General features: G+C 45.6%; 1 protein-coding gene across 1 annotated transcript in view; it reads left to right on the plus strand.

The window, feature by feature from the left end:
- The window catches only part of PLB1 (phospholipase B1), a 101,347-nt gene extending 78,384 nt beyond the window's left edge, over positions 1-22,963 (plus strand). The window contains exons 47-58 of the mRNA XM_064158354.1: positions 1,714-1,772; positions 4,027-4,070; positions 6,208-6,307; positions 7,638-7,689; positions 9,521-9,601; positions 10,988-11,053; positions 11,606-11,700; positions 13,463-13,544; positions 15,836-15,940; positions 16,776-16,871; positions 20,798-20,872; positions 21,531-22,963. Of these exons, the coding sequence (XP_064014424.1) occupies positions 1,714-1,772; positions 4,027-4,070; positions 6,208-6,307; positions 7,638-7,689; positions 9,521-9,601; positions 10,988-11,053; positions 11,606-11,700; positions 13,463-13,544; positions 15,836-15,940; positions 16,776-16,871; positions 20,798-20,872; positions 21,531-21,746 (1,071 nt within the window). The 3' untranslated portion in view covers positions 21,747-22,963. The remainder of the gene's footprint in view (positions 1-1,713; positions 1,773-4,026; positions 4,071-6,207; positions 6,308-7,637; positions 7,690-9,520; positions 9,602-10,987; positions 11,054-11,605; positions 11,701-13,462; positions 13,545-15,835; positions 15,941-16,775; positions 16,872-20,797; positions 20,873-21,530) is intronic.
- The last annotated feature ends 633 nt before the right edge of the window (positions 22,964-23,596 follow it).

Genomic DNA, 23,596 nt, shown 5'->3' on the forward strand with positions numbered 1-23,596 from the left:
GGCCAGAATAGAAGCTGGAACACATTCTCTATTGCACAGAGTTTACTGAAGTATTTTTGAAAAGAGAAATGTCCACCATACAAGAACAGTCTTTTCTGACATAAACCCAATAGCCAGCAGTTGGAGTTTTTCATGCAATTAGAGACATCAGTGAAAATTCCTGTGGACACAATTGATTGCAAGATGATTTGCCTTTGGAATGGGCTGCCCAGGGAGGTGGTGGAGTCACTGTCTCTGGAGGTGTTCAAGAAAAGCCTGGATGAGGCACTTAGTCTAGTTGAGTAGCTAGGGCTGGGTGCTAGGTTGGACTGGATGATCTTGGAGGTCTCTTCCAACCTGCTTGATTCTATGAGACAATTCTGATACTCCTGTATTTCAGGATTTTGCTGCTAAATATTGTTTCCTGGCTTAAGCATCTTCCAATTAAACTCTGTCGTATTTTGTGTGCCAGGAAATGCAAACCAAAAAGAGTAAGCACAGAAAAGAATAGCAGGAGCACTGCAGATCTGCACAGAGGTTTTCTGAGGAAAGGTTCCAGAATTACACAATGCTGCAGAATTGTTCTGGCACGGGATGAAAGCAAGCATTCATGTCAACAGTTCCCATGAATTTTAACTCCTGAGCTAAACCAGTGCTCATTCTAGGAGCTTCAGCTCCTGTAGAGTTCAGAGGCAGTTGGAAAGAATGAAGCCCTGTGATGGTTTGGGTGTTCCCCACCCCCCCACACACTTTAGAAATCACCCAGACTAGACTCAGATGGCTCTGGAAATTGAATGAAGCTTATATTTACAGCTAGCACAATATACAGGCAGATAGTTACAGTATATACAGTTATAGACAGAAATAGACAAGGGAAAAGATAATACAGAAACACAACAGCCCTCCCAGAAACCTGAGTCCCCAGGAGGGGCTCCCAACTGCCCCTTCACCTTCTCCCACCCCTCAACCTTTCCCCAGGCGTTGCCTTGTGCCCCAAGGAAGAATGGAGCTTTGGACAGGGGGGTTAGGAAGCCAGAGAGACAGAGGGTGAGGTTAGAGAGAAATGCAGCTCAGAGTTCAGGCAAAGAGCGATTCTATTATCTAATCTTTTACTCTTGTTCTTATACATCTCAGCAAGCCTATGAGTGAAGTAGACATCACCATTGTTCCTCTTTCACAGCCTGTGATCTAATCCTCCCCACCAAAACATTCTAAGCTAGCTTCAAACTAGCACAAGCCCTTATATGATCAGGCTTGTCTACAGGTGGGTGTGCATGTCTTCACCTCTGAAACAGATTTTTCTTGACTTCATGTAGTCCTGGCTTTCTCCCCCACTGCTGAACTTTCAGCTTCTCCAGTGCCAATCACTCTCTCTGGCAACAACTTCCTCCTAATCTCCAGCCTTATTCTGTGAAAGCTTTATGTCCTTCACCTTAGAATCTGGTGTATTCTGACTCTATTGTGTTTTCTCTGGTCCTCTTCAGCATGCTGAGCTGATTTTGTATAGAGAAGCCTGTGAACTTGAGTTGGGATACCATAGGCCAGTGCATGGTAGTGAATATGGGCATGGACCACTTATGCTAAACCTGAGATACTGCAAAAGCTTGGCTGAACACCTTTTAAAGTTAGCAAAATGCTTCAGCACTTTCAGACCACTGTAGCTGTCTTACCTAAACTGAGAATGTTTTTTTCATCTAGGATTTTATACATTATTGTTCTTTTCATCCTTTCCAGACCGGAGTAGGTGCTGACCCAACTGACCTACCAACAGAATTGAGGGGACTTTCCTGGAGGTGAAAATTCTCCACTTTTATTTTCTTTCTCTCTCCCCCCCCCTCCCCCCCTTTTTTTTTTCCCTCTGTTCTCTCCACAGACACAGCTGTAAGTGTGGGTCACCTGACTGTAGTTGCATGCTTAAGTATGTAAATGCAGGGGAGAGCAAGTATTGCTTGCTACGAATTAGGAAAGCCAGGAGTGGAAGAAGTTCTTCACAGAGAGAGTGATTTCCCATTGGAATGGGCTGCCCAGGGAGGTGGTGGAGGCACCGTCCCTGGGGGTCTTCAAGAAAAGACTGGATGAGGCACTTAGTGCCATGGTCTAGTTGATTGGCTAGGGCAGGGTGATAGGTTGGACTGGATGATCTTGGAGGTCTCTTCCAACCTGGTTGATTCTATGATTCTATGAAAAAGGAAGTGATTTTTGGGGTAGGATGCTGGGAGCAAGTATTGCTTGCTAAGAATTAGGAGAGTCAGGAGTGGATGAAAAAGGAAGTGATTTTTGGGGTAGGATGCTGAAAGCAAGTATTGCTTGCTAAGAATTAGGAGAGTCAGGAGTGGATGAAAAAGGAAGTGATTTTTGGGGTAGGATGCTGAGAGCAAGTATTGCTTGCTAAGAATTAGGAGAGTCAGGAGTGGATGAAAAAGGAAGTGATTTTTGGGGTAGGATGCTGAAAGCAAGTATTGCTTGCTAAGAATTAGGAGAGTCAGGAGTGGATGAAAAAGGAAGTGATTTTTGGGGTAGGATGCTGAGAGCAAGTATTGCTTGCTAAGAATTAGGAGAGTCAGGAGTGGATGAAAAAGGAAGAGATTCTTGAGACAGGACAGAGAGGGGTGGGGAATTTGTTGCGTTTTTCACATGAGACCTGACTGCTACAAGCATGGTCCTGTGTATCTGGCAGTACTGGGTTATGCATTGCTGAATTGATTCTCTTAGCCTCTTGCTAGTCTCTCTGGAATTTATTCAAAATGTTGCTGTTGCTGAGATTATCTAAAGCAATGTTTAGTGCTAGAGGGTATGAGTGAGTGTGGATTGCATGAACGTGATGAGAGCACTGCATGCATATTCAACAAAGATGTCCCAAATGTCTTTGCTATTGTGAAGTGAACAAAGACAAAGCATGTCAGAGTGGCTGTGAACCTCAATATCCATGCTAGAGTGGAAGGAAACTGCCTGCTTCTCATGGGCAGAAGTATGGTTGCTAAACCTTTGTGCATGTATACATCCTTCATCCTTTCTTCTAATCTTGTACCTGTCTGCATGTGTAGATAGCCTCAGAAGTGATATAATAATGTATTGGCTGTTAATACAGCCAAGTTTTGATTGACAAAGGCAGAGACTTTTTTCATAGTCTGCAATGTAGAATCCTAGATAGGTGATTAATGAGCATTTAATACAGCCTGTCTTCTATGCACAGCTGCACACCAATGTAGCTGCAGTAAGGACAGGTGGAGCCCTGGTGGTGAGGAAATATGCTGATCACAGGATCATAGGATGTCAGGGGTTGGAAGGGACCCAAAGAGATCATCAAGTCCAATCCCCCTGCCACAGCAGGACCATACAATCTAGCTCAGCTCACAGAGGAACACATCCAGACAGGCCTTGAAAGTCTCCACAGAAGCAGACTCCACAACCTCTCTGGGGAGCCTGTGCCAGTGCTCTGGGACCCTTACAGTAAAGAAGTTCCCCCCTGTGTTGGAGGTAGAACCTCTTGTGCTGCAGCTTACCTCCATTGCTCCTTGTCCTATCACAGAGAGCAGTGAGCAGAGCCTGTCCCACTCTCCTGACCCCCTGCCCTCAGATATTTATAAACATTTATTAAATCTCCTCTCAGTCTTCTCTTCTCCAGACCAAAAAGCCCCAGGTCCCTCAGCCTCTCCTCATCGGGCAGTGCTTCAATCCCCTAATCATCCTCAAAGCCCTGCACTGGACTCTCTCCAGCAGATCTCTGTCCCTCTTCAACTTCTTTCCATGATGGGTAGCCCACCATGCCCATACAAAATCCAGTTTCTCCCAGTATGCTTCAGTTTCCAGTCTGGAGACATAGCTTCTATCTCAGCTGATGCCCTGCTTGATTCAATGTGATGTGGTAATACTGAAATCTACTTTCAGTATTTTCCCTGTACTCTTGTGGTTTATATCCTAAGTCCTGAAAATTAACCTCAAGGTTAATTTTCTTTTTTCCCTTCCCAGGATGTAACAGCAACATGTGGTGACAATGATGGTTACAGGATTAATGCTCTTCCCTGATTTTGTTCTTTCCCTTTGTAGTATCGGAGGTGATGGGGCCCTGGAGACCCACACTACTTTACCCAGTGAGTATTCCGTAAAATCACTGTGGTAAAGGTGAGTATTACTCTGGAAGCAGTCTAGGTGGATACTAGGAAACATCTGGAAATGGTTATGCTTTCCTTGTGAGCAGTGGAGGGTGCCTACTGTGGATATGAGCAGTTCATGTGAGTCACCGTTGAAACCCAGACTGACCTGACAGGCTGTAAAGTGGATTCAGCCTCTCCACATCACAGAATCTGCATGTGATTGTGTTGTCCTTTTGACAGAGGTGGTTAGGAATAAAGGCCTGGGGGTGGGCAGAAGGGAAGAAAAGGAGCATTGGGGATTGTGGGTTACTTTTAGGTTGGGGAAAGGTTTAAGGGGGTTGCTATGTATCCTGTATATGCTTTGTGATCATAGAATGATAGAATCAACCAGGTTGGAAGAGACCTCCAAGATCATCCGGACCAACCTAGCACCCAGCCCTAGCCAGTCAACTAAACCATGGCACTAAGTGCCTTATGCAGGCTTTGCTTGAACACCTCCAGGGACAGTGACTCTACCACCTCCCTGGGCAGCCCATTCCAATGCCAATCAATCTCTCTGGGAAGAACTTCCTCCTAACATCCAGCCTAGACCTACTCTGGCACAACTTGAGACTGTGTCCCCTTGTTCTGTTGCTGGTTGCCCAGAAGAAGAGACCAACCCCCACCTGGCTACAGCCTCCCTTCAGGCAGTTGTAGACAGCAATGAGGTCCCCCCTGAGCCTCCTCTTTTCCAGGCTGCACACCTCCAGCTCCCTCAGCCTCTCCTCATAGGGTTTGTGTTCCAGGCCCCTCACCAGCTTTGTTGCCCTTCTCTGGACACCTTCCAGCACCTGAACATCTCTCTTGAATTGAGGAGCCCAGAACTGGACACAGCACTCAAGGTGTGACCTGACTAGTGCTGAGTACAGGGGCAGAATAACCTCCTTCATCCTACTGGCCACACTGTTCCTGATGCAGGCCAGGATGCCATTGGCTCTCTTGGCCACCTGGGCACACTGCTGGCTCATCTTCAGCCTACTACCTACCATCACCCCCAGTTCCCTTTCTGCCTGTCTGCTCTCCAGCCACTCTGTCCCCAGCCTGTAGTGCTGCTTGGGGTTGTTGTGGCCAAAGTACAGAACCCTGCAGTTGGCCTTGTTAGATCTCCTCCCATTGTCCTCTGCCCACCCATCCAGCCTGTCTAGGTCCCTCTGCAGGGCTCTCCTACCTTCCAACAGATCAACACCTGCTCCTAGCTTGTTGATTTTTCTGTACCTTTCTTTTCAAATATACCTCTGTGTTTCTTCCCAATTCACTTGAGAGCATCTTATTCTGTCTGCTCTTTGAAAAAACCACGACAGAAACAATCAGAGGTCCATCTCTCTAGGACTGCTGAAAAGGCTACAGTCCCTCTGAAAAAAAAACCAAAATATACTATCAATTTCTTGTCCTCATCTAATTGGTCCCTGTAGTTGCCATAGAAACCACTAAATGGTCAGTGTGCCTATAAACTGGTAGGGACTTGGTTCACAGTGTTTCATCTGTTTGTATGTGATCCACGCTGTGAAGCAGTCTGACAATATCTGACACTGTTGGTAATAACATATGATGTGTTTTTGTCTTGTACCATGCCCATCACTGTGTTTAAAGAAAAACACAAGGCACATTTCATTTATGCATCACAAATGAGGCTCTACAAAGAGGTTTCAGACAGCACTACAGACGCAGTAACAATAGCAGTCTTCAGGCATCACATTTCCTTGCTGGAGGTGTTGTTGAACTCTATAAATATGACCAAAATTCACTTCTTAGCAGGGAGAGTGGGAGCTAGAGGGCCACAGCTGGAGCATTTGCTCCAGGAGAGTAATCATGATTACTCTGACACTTAAATTCAAGATTAGTGAGTTGCCTCAAACCTCTTAGGCTTCCAGAAGCTGACTCTTCAAGGCTTTGAGGAGAAATAGTTGTAATCCTTGAGTTTGGGCAGCAGCTAGATGCTCCACAGCAGGTGTCTCCATAGCTTCTGTAAGGTCAGGGTGGGCGAGGGGAAAAGCCAGGTTAATATTGTCAGCACTCAGCTGCCTTGTGCTTCTGCAGGAGGCAGTGCTGCTGGTTGTACTGTGGATGGTTAAACACTGTCTTGTGTCTTTTTAAGATATCTTGAAAAAATTCAATCCGAACATCTTTGGCTTCTCCAGTGGCAGCTGGAAGGAAACAGCTGGATTCAATGTTGCTGAAGGAGGGGCCACAGCACGGTAAGCACTGAGAGAGGGCAAAGGGGTAAGAGCTGGCAGATGACCTTTGAAGGGCATGCTGAGGTTAAACTAATACTGAAGACCTACTTGTAGTGAGCATGATTCTGTGACCTGTTGTTTTCCCTAACTTGGTATTTGGGGACTTTATTTGTATCTTCTTCTAAGTTAGAGAAAGAGAGAAATTCTCTTTCTTTTTCCTTCTCAGGATTTCTGAGCCAATGTCTTAGTTATGCTTCTAATTCCACCAGTATTTTTTTTCCCTCTATGCAAGTCTCTGATTCATGGTCGGGCCATATCTGAAACAGAGGGGAAAAAAAGCACGAGCATCTTTCTTTTTCCTTAATTTCTGGGAAGTGTGCCTCAAAGTAACAAATAGAAGCCCACTGTTACCTTAACAGCATTAAAAAATATCCATGTTTGCAGTACCTAGAAGGATGCAGTAGGGAATTAATTCCTTTCTCCTCATGAAGAAAAAACCCTGCTAGTCTGTTGAGAACCAATTGGTATTACATATGTTGTGCCTGCTTTGTGGACACTCATGGAATTTGTTCCCAAGACTTTCTGTGACTCCTGTTTAACAGTCATTAAATTTGGGTAGTAATTGGTTTTAGGATATTTAGCAAAGCTTGTGTGGCTACTAAATACTTGATGGGTGCCTTGAGCAAAGACTCAGGGTGATCAGCATGGATTCTGGGAGTCCAAATAATGAAACTGCATAAGTGTAGGTGTTGGAAGGAGGCAGGGCTTATTGGCTCCATTACAGTCTTTTTCTAGGCTATCAAGAGCTCAAGTTTCCAGCTGGTGTCTCAGTGTGGTTTGTGTTCTGGCCTGGGGATGTTGCATGCCATCCAGAGCTGGGCTGAGACTCCCCAGCCTGGCAGTTCCACAGTGTTAGCAGTACTTTCCAGTCGAAAGACAAGCTGTGGAATTTAAGGCCAGATCAGGAAGGCTGGTTAGGTGCCCATCTTCTCTGTGAGCATCAAACTCCCCCACCAGCTTTCTAAGGGAGTTGTGCAACTAAATGTCTCTGTGCATCTGGGCATTAGTGAGTGCTCCCCAAACAAAGCACAGTTAAACTAACCCTGACACGAGAAGAATTCATCTCAGTTGCCTACTACTTGGCAGCCATCCTAACGGGAGGCCTTTCAGATCAGATCACTGCGTTGTGCAAGTGTTGTTGATCTTGACCCTCACTTGTCTTTTTGAGGCATTGCCTTTCAAGTACTGATTCCCGTTGATCCTAAGATTCCCTGAAATGAGAGGTGGGAGAGCAAGAATGTAATGCACTTTCAGAGAGTGCATCTAAAATGCATCTGTCCTCTCTCTACAGCTATATGCCAGCCCAAGCACAAAAATTGGTGGAACTAATGAGAAGTAGCTCGGTAAGTGGAACCTGGAACACCCCCTGAGTACTCCAGTGGTCACTGGGAGATGACTTTAATGAGGTGCTTAAGTAGTGAAGAATGCTTTACTGGTGGAAAAAAAAAGTTGGTGTCCTTGTCTCTGCTGTGCTTCCCAATATGAATGTGCCAGGGATTGATTTGCCTGTATAAATGCATACAGGCAGTGTGGCCAGGATTTGTAAGGATGATAGTGAGGAACAGGAGAGATATGAGGGCTTTGGGGGGAGGGGGGGTGGTCACAGGACTGCTTGGTTGAGCAGCATTCAGAGTGGAGGTCATAAAAGCTGAGTGTAAAATCACTGGAGCAGGCACCTGGTGACTGACATGAACCACACTCTCAGGTCCGGGAAAGGACAATACTGGAAGGGGGACAACTGAAGTCTTCCCAGGAGATTAGGCCCTCTGAAACTCTGGTTCTGAATAGGCAAGTGCCCAGATAAATCCAGGAGTTGAGTGAATTCTTGGCATGCCACGAGCTGTTAGGGAATTATTAGGGGATTTACTGTTGTGAGCCAGCTTTCTGTGCCAGCCTCACTGAGGGCTTCAAAAGGGTGACTCGCTATTAGAAGTTAATCAGTTTATTAACCAATGCATTTTAAAACGTTTATTAATTAATTAGACATTTATTAATTCAGTGTCTCTGCTGTAGCTTGGGCTGGGAAGAGGAAATATGGGAGAAAACCAGGGCTGTCCTGCTCCAAGTGCGGGCTGAATTCGAGTGGATGTGACTGGGTGTGAGCAGTTGGTCCAGGGAATTATGAGGGAATAGGAGTGTCTGGTGCTTCTTGGCTGAGGCTGAATGGGAAAGGAAGGTGCTGAATAAGCAGGATTTGTCTGGGTGGATCCTGCATGCTAACTCCACCATCAGTTACTCCGCATTACCCATCATTTGGCAGAGCGAAGGCAGCTGGCATGGCTCTTCGATATAATAGCGCATGGCTCTAGAGCTTTGTTTTATTCACTGCTTTTGAATGCCTTTTTGTCTTTTAAAGAAGGGGAAGTACCTGCCTCTTTTCCTCTTTTTGAAAGGCTTTCCGAGCAAAGTGCTGGTTCAGGAGCAGAATTCAGACCTACGGGTGATTCCCAGGCCCTTCTTCTATTTGTAGGATCCTTTTGCAGATGTTTGTTATGTAAATGCAGCGCACTAAAAATAGTTGCCTTTGATTCTTTTCTTTGTACTGAATGTTACAAAATGTTTTGATGGGCTCCAGCTCTCAGCAGCTCCTATTGTTAGCCTTCTGTGACGTGCGTGCTGCAGCTGCCCTTATATGAGCTGACTGAAGTCACCAGCCTCCTGGACTCTTCTATTTTAATCCAGCTGTCTGTTCCCTGAGGCACTGTTTGCCCCTCCTGGCCATGGAGTAACACTCACCCATCTGGCAGGAATGCCGAGTAGTTCCAGTTCCACAGCTCCCTGAGTCACTCCAGCATCCACTCCCACACTGCTTCATCCTCACACTGCCACAGCTGGTAAATCTCTCCTGTCCAGCCCTGTCCCGAAGCTGACATTTATTTAGGGACCCTTGCTGTACATTTATTTAGGGACCCTTGCTGTCACAGACACATTTCCATGGTTGACTGCCCTGACAGCGGATTTCTGTACAAAAGTCAAGGTGAATTGCAGCTAGGCTAGCAAACAATTCCCGTTTCCCCCCCTGCACAGATGCTTTGCTTTTGCCAGCTTCCCTCAGCATGCCTCCTTTTTCTATTCTCTGACGCTGTCTCTACCCTTTTTAACTCTGATTGTGAATGTTACTTCTGCATGCCTAAGCAATGGGTGCTGCAATCTGTTTATCTTATGTGCCACTAGGAAATTAATTTCAAGGATGATTGGAAGCTGATCACTGTCTTCATTGGAGGCAACGACCTATGTCAGTACTGCTTGGACAAGGTTTGTATCTCCGGATTTGGTATGCTTAACCAGGTGCTTGGCAAGAGGCCAGCCCTGGAACTATAACCTTACTCTCTCTGAGCCAAAGTTCCTCTGTTGAAAAGGCACTTAGAAATCCTGCTCCTTTCATCTGTGTTGTATCAGAAACAAGGACAGAGCTTTTAATATTGGAACACTGTAGCTCTGGAGTAATGCATTATTTAGGAACCAGCAATCTGTCTCATATTAAACAAAACACCAAGGATAAGCCAAAGAGCTCTCCCAGTTTAACAGGATGAAGCAATCAAGACAGAACAGTGTTGTTATGAGGGCACTGATGAAGTAATCAAGACAGGTATGTTGTTATGAGGGCACAAGTGAAACTTTATTCTTGAGAGTGTCTCCAGGGAGTAGTTACTGAGGATGCCTAATTCTTGCTTCAGAATGACACTTAAAGAAGAAATATCAATTCATAGTGAAAAAGATGTCTTCAGCTGTCAGGGGTCATCCTCTCTGACAGGGCTCCTGTGACACAGCCTGGGGGTCTGGACCTCAGCTCATTGAAATGACAAGGGACTGTTCCCTCGGTTCTGCTCATTTTCCTTTAGAGGCTGCTCCCTAGAGCCTCTGCCCTGACAGCTACAGCTCTATAACCACATTCATGTAATTGTTTTGCCTCTGGGTTTTGTGTGGCCTGACTCTCTCCACATCGATTTCCCCAGATTGTCAGCTTAGAAAAACAAGGTATTGCTCTGTTTATAAGGCAAACTGGTCTGGTCTGGGTCCCATAAAAGACAACATGAAATCCAAAGATGTTGGATTTATGTAGGCATTTGTCAGGCAAAGCCTCTGCCAAGAACTGTTGTATATCTTGGGATTTTCTATGGAGATTAAAAGGATATGCTAGTGACATAAAGACATAACCTGTGTGCATGTGGCAATAAACCTCTAGAGCTGAAAAATGCATCTGCTGACAAAGGGGAAAAGAGCTTTGTGTCAGTCTATCTTCTCTTGGACTGCTTTGCAGCCCAAGAGTCTGTGGGCTCATTTGTTCAGTGAAACAGCTCGACTTATCATAGAATCAACCAGGTTGGAAGAGACCTCCAAGATCACAGTATCATCAGGGTTGGAAGAGACCTCACAGATCATCAAGTCCAACCCTTTACCACAGAGCTCAAGGCTAGACCATGGCACCAAGTGCCACGTCCAACCTTGCCTTGAACTGCCCCAGGGACGGCGACTCCACCACCTCCCCGGGCAGCCCATTCCAGTGTCCAATGACTCTCTCAGTGAAGAACTTTCTCCTCACCTCCAGCCTAAATCTCCTCTGGTGCAGCCTGAGGCTCCTAGCTCCTGAAAGACAGCTGATCCATGTGTTTGTTTGTTTGCTTGTTTTTAATTGCACAGGAAACCTATTCGGTGCAGAAGTATGTAAAGCACCTTCAGGACATGCTGGATATTTTCTACGAGGCGGTAAGCTTTCAAGATACCCTAGAAGCCGTGTTCCTGGCAAGGACAGTAATGGTTTTCTCACCTCCAGTAGACCATCAGTGATTCTGTTTCATACAAGGTCATCTTCCAAATAGCTGGAGTCAGACTCCTCCTCAGCACTGCATTTCAGCAACTCTGTGAGCTAATAATACCCTGAGACAGTGGGCTGCAGTTGCAGGAAAACTGTGCATTTCACAGTGTTTTTGCTGTGAACCAAACACAGCACAACCCCACTGCCAGTTTTTATGTCTAAACCAACTGTACAGAGTTCCATTTCCCCTAGAGAAAATGGAAAAGGCACAGGGAGTGAAGCAGTGTTTTAGCTAGTTGGTACTAGCTGCCAGGAGTTTTTTTGGCTGACATCCACTGTATGTCTCCCTCCCCCTCCCTTTGGACGTCATCCTCGCACATGCCCTTGGCTGCAGCTGCTGCAGTTTGCACTCACTCCCTGACCTAGGGATGGCACCTCTTACTCACTTTGTAGTCATATCATGTTCTGTGATTTGGTGTGTCTGCCTGCTGTGATCCCTGCAGCTCCCGAGAGTCTTTGTCAGCATGGTGGACATCCTGGACATCTCTGGACTGCGCCAGATCGCAGCAAGCTCCTCAGGGTGCGCTTTGACGATAAAGTAAGTGAGCAAAAAGAAGGTCTTTGCTTTTAAAGTCCTCTTTGTTTGTTTTGGAACAACCTAAATTGCTTCTACAGAAGGACATGCACACTGAGCTTTCCAAGCTGTTGCAGCCTTTAACTGATGCCCTAGTTCCCACTGACTTTCTATTGCTTCTTCCAATACTTCACCTGGAAGGCATGCACCTGTATTTACAGAGTCATCATGTTTCTTCTCATCTCTGATGCAGCATGTCACAGAACAAGTCACCATATAATTGATGTACTACTGATCTTCAAAGCCCTTTTTTTTGCCCAGCCATTGGCTGTTCTGCAGCACAGGCTGACATTCCTGACACCTTTCCTTGTATTCAGTGCTGTATTACCTGTGATGTGGGCTGGGATGCGTAAAGCAGAACCAGGAACTGCTTTTTGCACCTAATGGAGAAGATGAAAATCCTAACTCAATAACTGAGAGACTTGTTGCAGAAAGCAGCAGTACCTCTACAGGAGTCAGGGTAGACATAAAAAGGCTCTTTAGTCTACTAGAGAAAGATGTAACAAAGATCAGTGGTTGGAAGCTAATAAATTTGAACAAAATTAGGCACATTTTTTTGTAATAGAATCACAAAATCTTAGAGGTTGGAAGGGACCTCCAGGGATCGAGTAAAACCTAAAGCCAAAGCAGGATTCCCTAGGGTAGTTCATACAGGACTACATCCAAGCAGGTTTTGAGTCTCCAGAGACTCCACAATCTCTCCAGGTAGCCTGTTCCAGGGCTCTGTCACCCTCACTGTAAAGAAGTTTCTCCTCATGTTGAGGTAAAACCTTCTGTGCTCCAGTTTGTAGCTGTTGCTCCTTGTCTTATTGCTGCTGACCACCAAAAAAGAGATTGGCCACATCCACTTGACACCCACCCCTCAGGTATTTGTGTAGACTGATAAGATGTGTCCTTTCAGTCTTCCCTTCTCCACACTAAACAGCTCCAGTTTTCTCAGTCTCTCTTCATAGGGGAGAGGCTCAAGTCCTCCAGTCATCCTTGTGGCTCTCCACTGGACTCTTTCCACAGGTCCTGTCTCTCTTAAACTGGGGAGCCCAAAACTGGACACAGTATTCCAGACATGGTCTCACTAGAGCAGAGTAGAGGGGGAGAAGAACCTCACTGGACCTGCCGAACACACTTCTTGATGCACCCCAGGATGATGTCGGCTCTCTTGGCCACAAGGGCAATTAACTACTGGAACACACCTGAAGGGAAAATAAGGACTTGGCAGTCTTGCTTGATGTCTTCATATTCATTTCAAGCACGTTTCCTAGAGGATGCATTTTAGTATTAGCTGTGAATTTCAGCAGAACTTATTCCCGCTTGACATGGGGTAACAGAACAAAATGCAGTGGTCTAAGGAGTCAGACTATGTGAACAATTTGTCCTTTCTACCTTTAAACACCCAGGTTTCTGAAAATCTTTTGTAAGCCTAGGTGTTTGGAGATTCTTATGCTGCCATGTGTGACTCCCTGCTAGTGCATGGCATGTTAAGCACTTCTGTGTTTTACCCCAGATTGGATCTTGCAGTTATTAACAGCTACGGCAGGCATTCACATAGAAAACTGAGTCAGTTGAAAGCTAAGCCAGTAGGAGTTTATTTGGGTTTTAGTATCTATTACTAAGCCAATGAGATGGTTCTCTTCTGGAGTGTGAGCTTCTTGAAGCAGAGACGTGTTGTTGAGGAATGGTATGAGCCATTTCAGGTTGCCTTTTAATTCTAATGTTTCTTTAATTGAAGGAATCTTTGCCCATGTTTCTTCAACCCTGAAGAAAATTCTTCTGAACTACAAGAAATCAAGAGAGTTAACAGAGATTATCAGGTAATAAATACCTTGATTCTGAAAGTGGCTATCATCACTTGTGTCTTTCTATATTGCTTTCTTCTCTGCCTGTCTTCTCATGGATATCCCCAGCAGGTCAGAGACACATGACTGGGAAACAGATTGCTGACAGTGTAACTGAAACTGCAGCCAGCTAACCAATGGGCAGCAGTGCAAATCTTTCTATGCTGCTTCATGATTTGACCTCAGTTCTGAGTTGGAGGCAGACTGAGGCCAGTTCTGTTTCCCATTGCTGTTTTGACAGCTGAAGAGGAGTTACTGATAACAGCTGTTCTGTTGATATGTGTTCATCCATTATGAATCCAATGAATAGCTCACATGAATTAACGTCATGTCACTGCAAGGGTGGCAAATTACCTTTCATCAGCTGTTTTGTGGTTACTCTCAGCAGAGAAAATGAACTAAACCAACCTGATACTCCTTCCTGTTGTCGCGGGCTGAGAATGTGCACACAGATAGCTTACTAGGGGTCAGTCTGCTGTCAGAGAGTAACTTTTCATAGCCTCAGGCATAAGATTCACTTAAATTTAATGAAAGCTAAATAGCTATTGGAGCAGAAGGTTTTTCCATCATTCCATCCCTTGAATACAGCAATCACTGTACAAGTTCACATTGTGCTCTCCAGAGCAGAGATTCTGGCTCTGGCAGTGGATGTTGTTTGATGAGTGCAATGATGCCCAAAGAAAAGGTCTTGGAAGATACTTGTATAAAGCTACCCAGGGGGCTAATTTTATTACCTCAGAAAATGAGTCTGGGAATATTTTGAGATATGACCAGGAACATTAGAATTTATACCCCTAAGCTGGCCAGTCACAAGGACACGTTTCTATTACCTGTATGAATATCTATTGCCATCATTTTCAAAAGTGAAAGGTGTTTTTTTCAGTGTGTAAGTTTTGTTTTATTTCAAGCATACCTTTCTGAGAAATCAAGAGCACTTCAGGCTCAGGTTGGCCTTCTCAGCTCGTGTGTCTCTTCTAAACATATCGATCTTATTTCTTTAAAAACAAAGTCTATGTAACTTCTAATCTCATTGCAATTGTGAAGCACTGAGTTCTATAGGGTATTAACCACCCTTTTTTTAATTAAGCAACTTCACATTTCAAATTATCACAGAATCAACCAGGTTGGAAGAAAGCTCCAAGGTCATCCAGACCAACCTAGCACCCAGCCCTAGCCACTCAACTAGACCATGGCACTAAGTGCCTCATGCAGGCTTTGCTTGAACACATCCAGGGATGGTGACTCCACCACCTCCCTGGGCAGCCCACTCCAATGCCAATCACTCTCTCTGCCAACAACTTCCTCCTAACATCCATTCTAGACCTCCCCTGGCACAACTTGAGACTGTGTCCCCTTGTTCTCTTGCTGGTTGCTTGGCAGAAGAGACCAACTCCCACATGGCTACAACCTCCCTTCAGGTAGTTGTAGACAGCAATGAGGTCCCCCCTGAGCCTCCTCTTCTCCAGGCTCTGCACACTCCCAGCTTCCTCAGCCTCTCCTCATAGGGTTTGTGTTCCAGGCCCCTCACCAGCTTTGTTGCCCTTCTCTGGACATGTTCCAGCACCTGAACATCTCTCTTGAATTGAGGGGCCCAGAACTGGACACAGGACTCAAGGTGTGGCTTGACCAGTGCTGAGTACAGGGGCAGAATAACCTCCCTTGTCCTACTGGCCACACTGTTCCTGATGCAGGCCAGGATGCCATTGGCTCTCTTGGCCACCTGGGCACACTGCTGCCTCATCTTCAGCCTACTACCTACCATCACCCCCTGTTCCCTTTCTGCCTGTCTGCTCTCCAGCCACTCTGTCCCCAGCCTGTAGTGCTGTTTGGGGTTGTTGTGGTCAAAGCGTTGAACCCTGCAGTTGGCCTTGTTAGATCTCCTCCCATTGGCCTCTGCCCACCCATCCAGCCTGTCTAGGTCCCTCTGCAGGGGTCTCCTTCCTTTCAACAGATCAACACCTGCTCCTAGCTTGGTGTCATCTGCAAACTTACTGATGCTGGACTCAATCCCCTCATCCAGATCATCAGTAAAGATGTTGATGCTAGCTTCTGTGGATATCCCTCATTGAAAATCTCTCTTCGCAGACCAAATTATTTTCTCAGCCATTCTCTAGAGTGCTTTATACAATTCATCTGGATTTATACTGCTAATTTATGGCTTCCTACATTGAAAGAAGTTTAATATGCATGCTTTTGATAGGTGACAAACCTTGTGAGATGACCCTCGTGAATAACTTTTCTGTTTCCAACCATGCCACTCTGTGTAGGCTGAAGCTTTGCAGCTTATCAACAGCGGTCGGTATGAGGAGCGCGAGGACTTCACAGCTGTCATGCAGCCCTTTTTCCGGAACACTTTGTTGCCCCTGGATATCGTAAGTCCTCTCTTTCATCCTCATTACACAAAGACAGTTCTTTAAGGCAGTAAGATCTGTGTCAGAAGGACTGTGTTTTTCTTCTCTTTGCACAGTCTGGCAGCACAGGGTGTTGCAATAAGTGTGACAGAGTGACAGGAAAGTTTGCAGATGACACCTCTCAAATTGGAGGGCCAGAACTGGACACAGTAGTCCAGATGTGGCCTCACCAGGGCAGAGCAGAGGGGCAGGAGAATCTCACTTGACCTCCTAGCCACAGCCTTTCTAATACACCCCAGAATGGCATTGCCCCTCCTGGCCACAAGAGCACATTGCTGGCTCATGGTCAACTTCCCATCAACTAGGACCCCCAAATCCTTTTCCCCTTTGATGCCTTCCAACAGATCAGTCCCCAGCCTATTCTGATCCTTGGGATTGTTCTTTCCCAGGTGCAAGACTCTACAGTGGCCCTTGTTGAATTCTATCAGTTTCTCTCTGCCCAACTCTCCAGCTTGTCCAAGTCTGGTTGAAAAGCAGGACAGCCTTCTGGTGTGACAGGCACTCCACACAGTTTGGTGTCATCAGCAAACTTGCTGACAGTGCACTCTGTGCCCTCATCCAGGTCATTCATGAATCTATTGAACAGAACCAGTCCCAGGGAGGGACTCCACTGGTTACAGGCCTCCAACTAGACTGCATTTCATTGGCCACAACTCTCTGACTTCTTTCTTTCAACCAGTTCCCAACCCACCTCACTACCTGATCATCCAGACCACACTGCTAGAAGGATGCTGTGGGAGACAGCACTTCAAAGGTTGAAGTGTGCCAAGAAATTATTTTTTTGCTTTTATCACAGGATGGCAAACCAGATCTGAGTTTCTTTGCTGCAGACTGCTTTCATTTCAGTGCAAGAGGATATGCTGAGATGGCCATGGCCCTCTGGAATAATATGGTAAGAGGTTATGGTTTGGATCTCTCTGTGTTTGTGGTATCACTTTCTAGGAAAAAATCATGAGCAAAGTGTCTGAAACAAAGCAACAAACAGTGAGTAAAATTGATGTCCTGAAAAAAGAAAGGTCAAACTGCTCAACTCTTGAGGCTTTTCTTAGTCTACGTTGCTTAGGGACACAATCCAATGCATGAAACAGTTCAAGACTTTTGCTCGTTCAAAAGGAAAGTCCTAATTCAATCAAAAATTCCCTTCTCATTTGGCCAGTAACATGGGTCAATAAAGGAAAAAACCTATCCTGGTTAAACATTCAGTCCTGTAGATTCTCTGAAAATGTCTGTTGGATGAGTTTGCCTTCTTCAGTGAGTTCTGTTAGATTTATAAGGCAAAAATGCATGTGATGAATTTTTTGCTGCCATTAATACTGTGGACATGTTGTACCACCCACTCTAGCACTCCTAGCAGTCACTACATAAGTAGGGGGCTGAAATCAGACCTATGATGCCTCTGCTTGCAGTCACATTCCCTCTGTAATTTTAGGGGAAATGATGGCTTTTGGATAGTGCTGGAAGACTGTAGAGGAGACACATGCTGGACTTGCTATCTGCAAGGTCACACTTACTTTCAGAACCACTATTTTCCCTGTGGTGGAAGGAAGTCTATGGCACTTTGATGCCACAGCAATGTTTCCTTCTCTTGTCTCATTGTGACAGCAGAAATCCTGTGTCCTGGCTTGTAGAAGAAACAAGCACAAATGGAGGGGAATTTCTTTTCAATGTGAATAGAATTTTGAGCAAGATGAGAACCTTGCAGGATTCTCCAGAATGAGCTTGCACAAAAGCCCTGGGAAAGGCAAGGCAGAGATCTGTGCAGTTGCTCAGTATAGCGTATTAACTGTAGGTCAGATGTCACAGAGAGCAGAAGACATACAATGTATGCACACGCTCTGGGTAACTGATCTGTGCACACATGCCCTATCTGCCTGTTTTCCAGCAGGCTTCGTTGTCTGTGGCTTCAGATGACATTGTGCAGTAGCTCCAACAGGGCTGATGGTGGCCCAGAAACCCAAGGCAAATGCAGAAATCATTCAAACCGAGCATGGCTGAGGTTTCAAGAAGAAAAGTAGATAATACCTGGACATATGGTAGCTTTAGATTTGTTTTCTGCTGCCACGTGGTGTTCCTATTGGCTGTTACTCATTCCTGAATCACCATCAGCCCTTTTTCTATACCACCAGAGTTTTATTCTGCCCAGACTGCCACTCATTTCCTACGCAAGAAGGATATTGACACAGAGCTTTCTGCTCAGGTGGCAGAGAGCACATTCTAACTGCTGCAGTGCCCAACTGCTCCTTTTCACAGAGAGCTGTTGGCCTAAGCCAGCTGAAGATTTTACTGTTTACTGTTTAAATCTAGTTCTGGTAACACATCTCTGGTTTTCACTTTCAGTCCATGTACGGCAAGGCTGTGCAAGCTTACTGTAGGGCTGCATTGTTTTCCCATTCCCTGAAAAGCTCAGCAGGCTGTAGGCTTATAGCCAAATGACAGGGATTCTTGTCAGCACACGTAAAGGGCCAGACTGTGCCTGGCCACTGCATGGATTTGCAGGGATGGGGATGATTTAGGGAGCTTTTCCCTTACCATGATGCTCTTCACCCTTTTTTACCTTCATGCAAAACAAGGCATACTTCTGCTCACTGAAGCCAGAGGATTCTGCGGTCCTGAGGGGCCCCTACTAGTCCCAAATTCACTAAATTAGTACCCTGGCCCAGGAGAAGAGCACATAGACACAGCTTGTGTCCTGCCTCCATGTTTGCCATACGCTCTGGAGAAGCTGGGTGCTTCTTCCAGCAGTTGCCCTTCATGCTCACGGACATGCAGAGGCTGTCTCTTCCAAGATCAGAAGCTAATGCCTTTGAGGAACGTATCACACCGAGATGAAGCAAGCAGAGTTTTCTGCACAATTCTGCACCTCAGCGTCCCTCGCCTGGGCTCTGTGCCAGGCTCCTTACCAAGAGCCCTGGCAGAGGGAGTGTTACAATTATCTGCAAATAACAACTTGTACCGCAGCCACATATCTTGCAAATAAGCGCAGCAGAATTCGAGCTATTCCTTTTAAGATGCAATAAGACTACCAAATTCTGTCTCTACAACACTATCTGGCAGGCAGGCACAGTGATTAGGACTCTGAGGAGTCCAGTAGCACCCCAAAACAGTCAGCAAAACTTGGCATTCTGTTTTGCTTATCATCATCTTTTCACTTGTTACTTCCATTGCTTCCCTAGTCACGTTTTGCCAGGGTTCATCTCTCTCTCTTCATTTTTCAGTCTCTGCTTCTTTTAATTTTAATTTTCCTTCTTTTTTTTTATTATTATTTTTTTTTATTCCTAGTTAACCTAAAGAAAGTATTCCCAGTGTTTCCATATGGGAATCTTAGGAACAGGATTTGTTTTTCTCCATGTTGTGGTGGGCTTGATGTGGCATTGTTTCTCTCCAATATTGTGCTAGTTTGAAGCTAGCTAGAATGGTTTGGTGAGAAGAACGAGATTACAGGCTGTGAAAGGGAAACAATGGTGATGTCTGCTTCACTCATAGGCTTGCTGAGAGGTATAAGAACAAGAGTATAGACCTAGATAAGGCAGTTTGAGCACTGACTGGGCTTTGAGCTACATTTCTCTCTAGCCTCACCTTCCGTCTCTCTGATTAATCCACTTGCTTCCTAACCCCCCTGGCCAACCCTCCATTCTCCCTTGGGGCACAAGGCAATGTCTAGGATAAGGTTGAGGGGTGGGAGAAGGTGGAAGGGCAGTTGGGAGCCCCTCCTGGGGACTCAGGTTTCTGGGAGGGCTGTTGTGTTTCTGTATTCCCTTTTCCCTTGTCTATTTCTGTCTATAACTGTATATACTGTAAATATCTGCTTGTATACTGTGCTAAGCTGTAAATGTAAGCTTCATTCAATTTCCAGAGCTGGCTGAGTCCAGTCTGGGTGATTTCCAATGTGTGTGGGGGGAGAGAACACCCAAACCAACACAAACATGCATCTGAGACTTTAGTCAGTTGAGGACAGTATGTGCATATGTAGACAACAGCAGAAGCAACAGCTCTCCTCTGCACTGTGTTCCCAGAAGCGCTGGATGACAACTCTGTAGTTCTCTGTGGGCTAGTCCTGAAGTCATTATTTCAGGCGAGTCCATACACAGTTGTAAATGCTTCAGTTGCCATGACTGAGCAAGCCTCTACTCATTAGCTTAACTATAGTACCTGATGGGATGTGCCCTCCTGGCCAGCCACAAATGCTGTGCCATTAGCCTGCGTGCGTATTGAGTTTGAAATGGACTCGGGGTGATCTTATAGTCAGCTACTGCAACTTAGCCGACAAGAGATAGCATAAAAAGCTGCACTTAACTCACTTCTTGCCATCTTGCAAAGTTAGCCTCAGCTGAATGTCCCAGGCAATTTCTTGTCTGAGTGAAGACTGCAAAGGTTGGCACTGTCTCGTCCCATCTCTAACTGCATTATTTCCAAGGTCAGTTCCATCACTCTGACATCTGTCATGTGAGTTCTTTATAGTTTACACTCTTCTTTGAGATGAGTATGTAGGAGAACTGGACTGAGAGTGAGCCACTTTGTTTTGGCAAAATATTCAAAGTATGTGGTATTCAGAATAGTTTTCTCCTCCACTCAGCACAAAAGAAGGAAAGGCTTCTCCTGTTCCTTGCTTCCCAACACTTCTTCTATAGACAGTGCATCAGATTGTCAGTGTCTTCAGTTCACACGTGTCACGATGTTTGAAAGCTTTCTTGGGATGTTTCTTCGTTATTGCCAGCACCAAAACACTCAACAAAAAGTTATAATTACCCAAGTCAGGAGATTCTGAGGAAGGGAAAAAAAAAACCATCCTTATGTTCACTATGCTTTTATTTTCTTCAGCTGGAGCCAGTCGGAGAAAAGCAGACTTACAACAACTTCACCCACGATAGATCAAAACTCAAGTGTCCAGACCCAGTAAGTAAGGGCCAAGATCATAGATTCATAGAATCAAGCAGGTTGGAAGAGACCTCCAAGATCATCCAGTCTAACCTAGCACCCAGCCCTGGCCAGTCAACTAGACCATGGCACCGAGTGCCTCATCCAGTCTTTTCTTGAACACCTCCAGGGACGGTGCCTCCACCACCTCCCTGGGCAGCCCATTCCAATGGGAATATGCATGCTCTCATTAACTACTTCTATCCTTTCTTCTTTTTGACAAAATTCTTTATAAAAATATATTTGTGGAGGTTTTAAGTACCTAAGGTACACTCTTAGTTTATTCACACAGGAAAATCTACTGAAACAGTAATGAAAAAAAAAACCATTCTCCTCACTGCAGTAGAAAAGCTCTCATTTAAGCTGATTTTAATGTGTCTGTGTATTTCCATTTGATTGTCTGTAGCTAACAAATTTGAAGATGATGCCATCTCTCTCTGAGATGCCTCCTTTTTTTTTGTTTAAGGAACTCTGAGGCAACAGGGCAACAAAGAATTTGAACTAAGATAGACCAAAGGCAGAACCAGTTAATAGACTAGACTGACAGCTCCTTGATGGGGAGGGATAACGGCATATTGACTGAAATGTTGTCTGCTGGGTGGTTTGTGGTCCTAAAACCTTTGTTCTCCCTTTGTAGGACAAACCATTTCTTTCCACAGTGAGAAACAGTGGTTTCAGAAATTCAGATCTCAACTCGGGGAAAACTGAACCTTTGGTCCCTTATTGGGCTGTCATTGTGGCTGCAGTAGCTGGAGTCTTGGTGGGTTCTTTATTCACCTGGTTTGTGTCAGGAAGAAGAGCCAAGAGGCAACTACTTAATGCAGAAAACAACACTAAAGAGACAGCTCTGTAAAGCAAATGGAACAAACATCTTTCTCTGGTGAAGCTGCTCATGTGATGCAGACAGCAGCAGAGACAGAAAAAAAACCCCAAACTTTTTGGATATGAATGAAGCTTCTTGGTCAGCCAGAGACTTTTGGGGCAAATAATCTTGATCAGAAATGCATTATAGTGTTAGCATCTGCGGATCAGTCAAGGGGAGGATGGAGGTTAAGCTGCTTTATTCTAGGATGCAATTCTCCACTTCATTAATATTTTTCAGGATGTCAGTTGCTTGCATGACATGAGCAAACTTGTTCATTCATCTTGGTGCCTTAGATGAGCGTCTGCCCTTTTTCTTTAAAGCTCTGTGTAAAATGTTAGACACAAGTCCATGATTGTGACCTGGTATTAGCCAATAGCAAGGTGAGAGAAAGAGAAGCTGCAGGTTCGTGTTAGACTCCAGGCAGAGTATTACATTGAAGATTCTACAGTCATTCTACACAGGGAAGTATAATGCCATGGAAACATCTTTAAGCCAACCTCTGAGCAATCTAGACCATCATCCACTGGACATCCATGGTGCAGTGATGGGCAGCACAGCTAGAATTACTGCACCTTCTCCACTACCTTCAGTTCCAGCCTCCACCTGTCTGGGACTAGATGTTAATCCGGGCCACAGGAATCACTTCTTCTCCAAGTCTAAATAGCCCAGGACAGTCCTGTATCCTCCTGCCCACTGCTGCACAGCAACCGGTTCCAGAATGACTCTCTGAAGAAGGATTTTTCTTCAGTAGCATGCAATAGGGGTCTAAAGAAAATCAAGGTACTCATTTGGCAACCTAGCCTGACTAAACCCTCCTCACAGGACCTGTGGTGTGCTCAGATCTCCCAGGCTGGAGTCACAGAATCACAGAAACATCCAGGCTGCAGAAGATCCTCAAGATCACCAAGTCCAAACACGTCCACCACCTCCCTGGGCAGCTCATTCCAGTGCCTGACCACTCTCTCCATGAAAATCTTTTTCCTAAGGTCCAGACTAAACCTATCCAGCCTCAGCTTGTGGCCATTCCACTTTGTTCTGTCTCCAATTACCTGTGAGAAGAGCCCAGCTCCAGCCTCTCCACAATGTCCCTTCAGGTAGTTGTGGACAGCAATGAGGTCTCTCCTCAGCCTCCTCTAACTCAAACTAACCATCCCCAGCTCCCTCAGTCACTCCTCATAAGATTTATTCTCCAGGCCCTTACCCAGCTCCTTGCCCTCCTCTGGACCCACTTCAGCACCTCCACATCTTCTATTGCAGTGCTCAAAATTGAACACAGTACTCAAGGTGTGGCCTCACCAAAGCTGAGTCCAAGGAGACAATCACGTCCCTACTCCTGCTGGCCACAGCATTTTTAATCCAAGCCAGGATGCCATTGGCCTTCTTGGCCACCTGGGCACACTGCTGGCTCATATCCAGCTCCTGTCTATTACAACCCCCAGATCCCTTTCTGCCAGGCACCTCTCCAGCCACACTGCCCCAAGCCTGTAGCATTGCTTGGGGTTGTTGTGTGACCCAGGTGCAGGACCTGGCATTTGGCCTTGTTGAAACTCATCCCATTAATACTGACTCATTGATCTAGCCTATCTGAGTCCCTCTGCAGAGCCTCTCTACCCTCAATCAACTCAACACTGCCACCTAACTTGGTGCCATCTGCAAACTTACTGCTCACACTCTCTGTGCCTCAAGCAAGGTTGTCAAAACAGATGTTACAAAGAAGTGGTCCCAACACAGATCCCTAAGGATTACCACTAGTGCCTGGCTGCCATCTGGATTTAACTCCACTGAGCACCACTCTCTGGGCCCTCCTGTCCAGCCACTGCTTTAGCCAGGAGACAGTG

Source organism: Pogoniulus pusillus, chromosome 18 (assembly GCF_015220805.1).
Source record: "Pogoniulus pusillus isolate bPogPus1 chromosome 18, bPogPus1.pri, whole genome shotgun sequence".
Taxonomy (NCBI): Eukaryota; Metazoa; Chordata; class Aves; order Piciformes; family Lybiidae; genus Pogoniulus; species Pogoniulus pusillus.